Source organism: Agrilus planipennis, unplaced genomic scaffold (genome assembly GCF_000699045.2).
Source record: "Agrilus planipennis isolate EAB-ADULT unplaced genomic scaffold, Apla_2.0 scaffold250, whole genome shotgun sequence".
Lineage (NCBI taxonomy): Eukaryota > Metazoa > Arthropoda > Insecta > Coleoptera > Buprestidae > Agrilus > Agrilus planipennis.
In genome coordinates this window covers 252,334-261,020 of record NW_020438989.1, presented here as the reverse complement: position 1 = coordinate 261,020, position 8,687 = coordinate 252,334, and the positions used below count along the sequence as shown (strand labels likewise).

At 35.9% G+C, this 8,687-nt stretch overlaps 2 protein-coding genes across 3 annotated transcripts in view; both read right to left on the bottom strand.

Annotated features, from left to right (window-relative positions):
• Window positions 1–8,281, bottom strand: part of LOC108740602 (myelin transcription factor 1-like) — a 35,003-nt gene extending 26,722 nt beyond the window's left edge. For both annotated transcript variants that reach the window (XM_018474974.2, XM_018474973.2), the window contains exon 1: window positions 8,123–8,281. In XM_018474974.2, the coding sequence (XP_018330476.1) occupies window positions 8,123–8,221 (99 nt within the window). In that variant the 5' untranslated portion in view covers window positions 8,222–8,281. The remainder of the gene's footprint in view (window positions 1–8,122) is intronic.
• On the bottom strand, window positions 1,284–4,110 carry LOC108740601 (serine/threonine-protein kinase pakD-like). Its single transcript, XM_018474972.1, has one exon. The coding sequence runs from the start codon at window positions 4,093–4,095 to the stop codon at window positions 1,654–1,656; it is 2,442 nt and encodes an 813-aa protein (XP_018330474.1). The 5' UTR covers window positions 4,096–4,110; the 3' UTR covers window positions 1,284–1,653.
• Window positions 8,282–8,687: the final 406 nt, after the last annotated feature.

The window sequence follows — 8,687 nt, the reverse complement described above, 5'->3', positions numbered from 1 at the left end:
GGAAATGGTTTTCTATAATATAAAAATGAATCGCAAAATGTGTTGGTAAGCGCATAACTCAACAACGCCTGGACCAATTTGGCCAAATCTTTTTTTAAAATGTTCGTTGAAGTTCAAGGATGGTTTTTACAGCGAGAAAAATTAGAATTATTGCTGGAAAAACCCTAAAAATAGCCCTTTTCTTTTTCCCATACAAATGATTACTAATCAAGATGATGTAGTCAACTATCCACCGGAATTTTTAAACTCGCTGGATTTGCCAGGATTGCCACCTCACAATCTTCAATTAAAGGTTGGATCGGTGGTTATAATGTTGCGAAATATCAACCAACCGCGTCTTTGCAACGGTACACGGTTAGCGATAAAAAAATTACTAAACAATGTGATAGAAGCAACTATACTCAAAGGAAAGTATAAAGGAGAAGATGTTCTCATACCGCGCATCCCAATGATTCCGACTGATGTGCCATTTGAGTTTAAACGACTACAGTTTCCAGTGCGGCTTGCTTTTGCTATGACTATAAACAAGTCCCAGGGGCAATCATTAAGTGTTTGTGGTATTAATCTAGAAAACCCATGTTTCTCACATGGTCAATTGTATGTTGCCTGTTCCCGTGTTGGAAAACCAACAGATTTGTTTATCTATGCGCCAGGTAATCAAACAAAAAACATCGTATACCACAAAGCACTACAATAATAATAATAATAATAATCTCTCGCTGGATGGCTGGATCAAGGGCCAGATACAGAAGGCGGTAATCCTGGACACGGCGCGCATTGTCAGGAGGTTCCTCTCTCTGCGGCCCTAACCGCCGGTAGCTTGGGCCCTGCCCCGTTGCTGGCGGCACCCTAGGTTAGGTTTTTTATACTGTGTTTATATTTTGTACTGTATTTTTTATTTTACTTTTTATATGCATTTTATAAAAAACCTAGCCTAAGATCTAAAGTAAATAAAGGAGATAATAATGAACATTCAATGTCATCATATGTCATTTCATTTTAGCAGCGATAATTATTCTGTTTAAATAAGTTTAAAATCCCCGGTCGAAGACGGGGCGAGCAGCTAGTATTAAATAAAGAGTAGTCATAATTATCTGAAAATATTTTGTCAAAGTATTAAGTTTGATTGTGTTGTAAATGCATTGCTTTTGATTTTTACTTACTTTCTAAACATGTTTTGTCGAATTAATGAATTACACGTTATGGAAATTAGTCCACACTAAACGATGTCAGCATTGCCTTTAAAATGTAAGGCAATTAATTATTACAAAAAAGACAAATTATTATCGTCATAAGCATTTATTCGCAAGCTTTTATTAATTACAGTTTAATTTAAATTAGAAAATTAATCACATAGATTGTTGCAATAATAATAATAGTAGCACTCCGGTTACGCTTTCGAAATAAGTTACTTAATCTACCAGCACGTGTATTTACTGAAACGTACATATGTATTGTACAGCAACACTAATAGTGTTCCCTAAATCATTGCCAAATAATCAGAATTCTTAACTACTAGCGTCGATCTATAGGCACTGTAGACAATAAATAGCGCTTCAATTGAGTTCATTCGAGAAAATTAAATTACGTAACACATCTACGCCATTATTTTAAATTAATTTAATAACTAATACGGTTCTTTTCTTAACACTTTCACTTTCTTCTCACATCAATACTGATACTGGGAATCATCTCTATAATTTCGAAATTGTTACGTACTTCTGGTTCGGGAATTTCAGATCGCAGATTCTCCTGTAGTTCAACCCCTGGACTAGGAATTATTTCCACTTGATAGTCAATGGCCGGTGCTTTGCTTGGTTGCAGTTCAATTAATGTTGGTTTTGCTTTTTCTGCAGGTGGATTTACCGGTATGGAAGTGCTAAATCCTTGTGCTATCTGATTTCCAGCATTTTGTATTCCTTGTTGAAGTTGTTGTCCTTGCGATTGTACAGATTCTGAAGGACCAGCGCCTGGAGGAACCTGTAAAGTCTCTTGAATGGTTGCTACTGGGTTCTCAGGAAGTGATAACGCGGGTGGGTTTACAGCAAACCCTGGAGAAGGTTTATTTTGTGAAATTTCTTGTGCAGCATTTACTATATTTGCTAATGGCGTTCCTGATTGAGACAGAATCGGTGCTTGAGAACTTGTAGGGATCAAAGGGTCATTTGCTGCAGTAGTCTGACGGTTGAAGGGATTCAAATTGTTAATTGCTTGACTAAGCTGGTTTGAGACGTTTTGAAATGTTTGAACAATGCCATTCTGTCCGGAAGCTGATTGTTCGTCACTTTGACTTCCTGAAGATTGCGTTGGTCTGAACGGATTCAAATTACTAATGGCTTGACCAAACTGATTCGAAACGTTTTGAAAGGTTTGTATAAAACCATTTTGAGGTGTTTGTTCATCACTTTGTGCAGCGCCAGATTGTTGGGCTGATGGTCTAAATGGATTTAAATTATTGATTGCCTGACTAAACTGATTTGATACGTTCTGGTATATTTGTGATAAAGGATTTGATGTTGAGCCTTCGTCGTTTTGAGAGTTAGATGCCTGTGATGGTCTAAAAGGGTTTAGGTTGCTAATTCCTTGCTGAAATTGTCCAAAGGCATTTTGGATTGCTTGCAGTGGCGGCGCTTGGGTGGAACTTCCCTCGCCAGCTTTTGGTGGGTCATTTTGGGATAAGGGTGGAGCTTGAGATGACTGTTGATTGAATGGATTAAGACCACTTACGCCTTGTTGAAATTGATTGAAGGCACTTTGAATCGCTTGGACCGGTCTGTTGATTGGATTTTGATCGGTGTCGCTTTGGGTACCGTTGTTAGGCTGTCTATTGGGTTGAAAAATCTGTTGTACTTGGCTGAACAAACCCTGGATGGGATTAGGTCTCGAAGAAGTAACTTCACTATCAGACACGGGGGATGCAGGAGGGTTTCCACTAAGAGATGATTGAATTTGCTGGAAACCTTCTTGGAAAAAGTTTATAACGTTTTGAGGGAAGCTAGAGTTACCTTGGCGTAATTCTGATACAAATTGCGAAGAAACGTCCCTAAACTTGGGCAAAATCAGCTCATTTATATTATTTTTCTGAGTTTTTAGCGTATTTGTAAAAATTCCTTCAACAGTGTTGTTTAATTTTTCCCAATGGTTATCGTTTATTGGTGAGCTATTGCGATAAAGATCTTTGTTTTCCATTAAATATGTGTCTATACTGTTCTTTATATCAGTGATACCGTTATAAATGATCCTTTTTGCATTTGAGTAGCTTTCTTCGTTTTTCTGACTAAAATCTTTATCAGATTCTAATGCAGACTTTAGTTTTTCTTCGATAAGCTTATTGGAATCGGTACTCACCCTTTGAAGTTCAGGACTGTCGGGTTTTTCGGCTGCTGCTACATCTGTGAGAACCTTGTCCAGTATTATAGCATACTTATCAGCCTTTAATTTTTCATCTTCGGCAAGTTGCGGCTTTTCGTCCAAGTTGTTTTTCTGTTCTTCCTTTTGCTCTTCTAAAGTTTCAAGAAGCTTCTTTGCTTGCCCGCTCGAGCTTTGAACAGACTCTTCTTGCAGGGACTCGTTTAATATTTTCGCTGAATCTTCCTTTTCTTCCTCAGCTTGCTTTTGTAGATTGACGGATTCACTTAAATTTTTCGTAGAAATTTCTTCTTGTTCATCGGGCAGATCTTTGACAGATTCTTCTTTCAACGATTGATTTATGACTTTTGCGGAGATTCCTTTTGGTTCTTCGGATTCTTTTTGAATGACATCTTCTTGTATGTTTTCGTTTAGAGTTTTTGCAGAAAGATTTCCACTTTCCTCGGATACGAACTGTGAAATACCGCTCTCATTTTTGATAGTTGCATTGGGATTATCAACAATGGATCTACTAACTTCGCTTTCTTCTTGAAGTAAATCGTTGGAATTGTTATTATCATTGGTGTCTTGTTCGACTGCTCGTAAAATCTGGGGATGTTCGTATATAATTTTGACAGGTATGTTGCCGTACAAGGATGCACAATTTGCAGCGGCAATGATAGCAAAGAACGCAAGACACTTGAACTTCATGATGCCGCAACAAGAACTGATGTTATTGAACTCCATTCTTGAATTTATATGAATCTGTTTTATAGATACATTTGATCAGCATTTCTTGGAAGAGGTAAAATTTTACGCCGTTTTGTAAAAGAGGAGGTACGAAACCCCATCAGCAACCGGTTTAACAAGGTGAGGGATCCATTCTGGCAATGCTTCTTTTAACGAATGCAAGCCATTTATCCTCCTCAGAATAGTACTATATCAAGTGATTTCGTCCAAACGCTGAAGAACTATATACTTGCCTCCTTCAAATCTATTCGAGATTAATTGCTTTGGATAAAAATAAGCACTAATAACATTTATTTAATGATATATATCTGAATCCAATTGTGTGCATAATTCTTTTATCTATCCTAATAGTAGGTATAAAGAGGCAAGTTTGAATGCAATAGGTAATCTGCGAAACTACTCATTAGGGCGGACATAGAACATAGACTACATAATATCTATTCCTTGAAATAATAATAAGCGCATCATATTACTATTGACTAAAGTTTCTAAAACCGAAATATATGATGAATTATCCTCAATAAATTTTAAATCACTAAAACGCAATTTCCTTTAAAANGTACCTACTTATGATTAACTGGGTAATATACCAACCTAGGTTACCTATTTACATATATAGTTACATATATGTCTCCTAATTAAGTTAACTTCTCATTAAAATTTCGCAAATAAATACGAAAGAGGGAAAGAGCGAATATAAATATGGGAGACGAAAGATTAGAAGTGGCTGATTTTAAGTATCTAGAAAGTCAGATAAGTCAGGGCGGAAGGGGTAGTAGGGATATAAAACAGAAGTCACTTCTATGCTCGCGAACGGTTAATTTAGAAATTCTAAAAGATTGTTAAAGATGTATGTTTAAAGCGCAGCGCTGTACGGGTGCAAAACATAGAAGGTGGCTGCGGCGGAAAAGAAAAGGTTAGAAGCGTTCGAAATGTGCTATTGCAGGCGAATGATGTGGATAGCGTGAATAGAGAAGGTTAGAAATGAAGAGATATTAGAAAGAATAGGAAAACAGAGGACTTTATGGATGTCAATAAGAAATAGGCGAGATATGTTAGTATACCTTCTCAGGCTGAAGGTATATTAGAGGCAGAAACGGAAGTGAAGAGAGGTAGAAGTAGACCTAGTTTAGATTACTGTTCGCAAATAGTTAAGGAAGTGAGTTGTTCTAGTTTTAGGGAAATGCGAAGATTAGCTCAGCGATAAATTAATTAATTAATTTAGGCCGTTCTTAAAGAACTTGTTTGGTGTCTCCTCAACCCACCTATTTATGGCACGTTTTATGTCAGTTAAACTATCAAATTGAACACCCCGTAAGGGATTTTTCAAACCTGGGAACAGATGATAATCACTGGGTTCATGATCCGGGGAATAAAGTGGGTGCGGAATCAATTTTCATCGCAAATCGTTCATAACATTCATCGTTTTTCTTGCGGTGTGTGGTCTTGCATTATTCTGTTGCAATAGCGGACGTTTATACAACATTCCAGGCCGTTTTCTAACAAGTGTCTGTCGTAGTGGTCCGAATATTTAATTCGAAGAATATTCTGCATTAATTGTAGTACCTTTTTCGCCAGATAATCCATAAAAATAATCCCTTCCTAATCCCCGAATACACTGAGCATTACCTTTCCAACAGACGGAACTGTAATACGCGCCTTCAATGGAGGTCCTTCTTCAGGTTTGCGCCATTCTTTGGATTGACCTTTGGTTTCAGGTTTGAAATAAGGAATCCACGTTTCGTTAATGAGAACAGGCTAACAGCTCTTAAAGTTGACAACCAGTATCAGACCCATGAGTTTCTGTTCTAGTCCCAACAGCCTTGACACCCAGCGTACCAAAACCTTGCTAGGCCCAAACAATCATGAAAGATGTCATGAATTTGTAATGTACCTATACCTAGGCGCATACTTATTTGACGAATAGTCATTCGCCTGTCCTCTTTCAGTAGGTCTTCGACGGCAATAATGTTTCCTTCATTTACCGACGTGCTTGGGCGTCCACTGCATGGATCATCTCTAGTGATGTTCTACCGATTTAAAACAATCGATCCACCGATAAACAATACTTTTGGATTCTGCAAACTCACCAAACTTTCAAACGCTGAATAATTTCTGATGTTTTCTATATAATGACAATTATTGCTCCTTTAAATTTTGCTGCGTCTTCCATGGTTACAAAAACAGTACTATGAATACGCGTTTATATCAATCGAACACCTAAATCACCATCACACCATCAGATTGAACAATATTGCACTAGATAGTTGCATAAACATATAAAGACATGTCTAGCACCAATAATATTGCCTTTAAGTTCTGCGTGATTTAATTGTAGCACAATTCCCAGAACTTTGGAATTAATAAAAGTATTTCCTCATTCACTATCAAGAGCACTTCCTTAATTGTTTTTATTTCGGTACGACTAATATTTTCATTAACACTAATACATTCCAGACTGTGCTCACCTTACCCTATCCTTTTGAAATACTATTGACGTTTCGCAACCAGAAATAGATTATAATGAGCCGTTCTCTCATATTTATTTTTAATTTGCAAATAAAAAAATGTTAATTTCGGTTAAAGACTTATTTACTCATTGCCATTCTCCCTATTATATCATGTGAATATCTGAAGTCATGTGTTATGTGGCTACCCAAATAATGGAAACTGTCAATCACATCTAAATGAGTGTCGTCAAGTTAAATTCATCTTTTTATTACATTTATTGATGGAGATTTTGATGTTGTCAGAATCTTAGTTTGTTGATGTTTATTTTCAGTCCGGAATATTTAAAAATGTGATTCATTATTTTGTAAAAGTTTCCCTAAATTATTTATACTATCGGAAATTAATCCAATAACAGTTTTTCCATTAAACGTTCACTTCCTTTGCCTGCTTCTGAAAATTTCCTACTTCAACACTCAATAGTAATGTTGAATATTAAATACAAAAAACGACAGGTTTGAACTGATGCTCTCCTGATTCGATGTTTAAGGGCCGTCGTCGGCTGAAGTTGCTTCTTAACGTTTCGCAAGCTCGAGTTATGAGCTTCTGCAGAGGTCCTTCCATCGGAAGTCCAAACCAGCATCGGAGACGAAAGAAACTCTGAAGTAGCTGGCCAGTCATGCTACCGAAACGTTAGGAAGAAACTCCAACCGACGACAACCTTTAGATTCGAATAAGGACAGCATCAGTTCACAACTGGATGCAAAAGTCTTCACCAATTTCGAAGGACAACCCTGTGTTGCCATTACTTAACAATCACTCTTTTTCTTCCCGTATTTTATTATTGTTTCCTGATTTTTGTAAAGTTAGTAGATAATTTTTCTGTCTCTGTAAACTATTATTTTCATCTAATTCACTTCATCAAACGCTTTTTCTAAATCTACAAACGCTATGCATGTTTGAAGACTCAAATCCATAAGTCTATCAATATTTAATCGTAGGGTTACTATAACTTCTCTTGTACTGTTAGTTTGTCTGCAGTTATCTGCCAAAATGATCTTATTCTAGTTTGCATTATTTTTAACAGATCTTCGGGGCTAGAAAGGCTTTAGAAGGGTTGTATGTTCTTCACATGTAAGGGTGTTTTTTCGATGAGGCGGTCTTGCTCATATAAAAATCTTACAATAATATACTTTTAGACACAGCTTTTCTATTTTGAATACAATTCCTGTTTTAATATGTATGCAAAGTCATTATTGAAAAATATTCTTCTACTTTTCATAATTTTAGTAAGTATAAAAGATAAATAAAAATTGAAGAAAAGCAAGTTATGGATATATTTTCTAATTTGATATTAAAAAATAAACTTCCAGAAGAGATGAAACATAGGTAGTATATGTAGGTAACATGATCAAATTTCAACCTAGAAATAAAATACAGAGGAAATGCAATTTACATAATTTTCTGCTATTTAAATTGTAATGACCGAGTGCGTAAAAAGAAGAAAGTTTGCAACAGGAAAAGTTCCGCAAAATCCGTAATTAATGATTAGCACACTTTTTTTTAACACAATTACCTTGATAACGGTAAGTGGTACATCAACATCGGCGCCTCCTGTCAACCGGAATCCCCAAGGTGTGTTGTCTTTTCTTTTCAGTTTTAAATCCACAGCCATTTATTTGTATCTCACGTAATGAGTCCGAGTCACACTGACTACTTGCAACGCAACTGAATTTATTTCCTCGTTGATCGGCTAATGTTTTAATTTCGGACCAGAATGTTAATGTCACATGGCTCAATTTGAATCTCGTTATTTGGTCCAATGACAAATCTGCATATGTAAAATTACTTTTTGTTTGTTTTTGTAGTTTGTTCTCCTTGTGACACCCTAATACAAATTTCCATATTGTTATTGTACATAATTAATTAGATACTTTATCCTTGTAGAATTAAAATTGATAACATTCTGTATTCCTTTCTAGAAAATTCCATATAAAATAACTGATTCTTTTTTTTTTAAAAAAAAAGCAGAAATATTATGGTTAAGGATTCTATCTAATAGATACTTATGATAAGTGCGATTTTCAATAAAGAATTAACTCACTTGCATACTAAAAGTGATTTAGAAATAGGGTTTTCAA

Excerpts from the sequence above, each read along its gene's own strand:
- LOC108740601 (XM_018474972.1), bottom strand. The coding sequence starts at position 4,095 with ATGGAGTTCAATAACATCAGTTCTTGTTGCGGCATCATGAAGTTCAAG.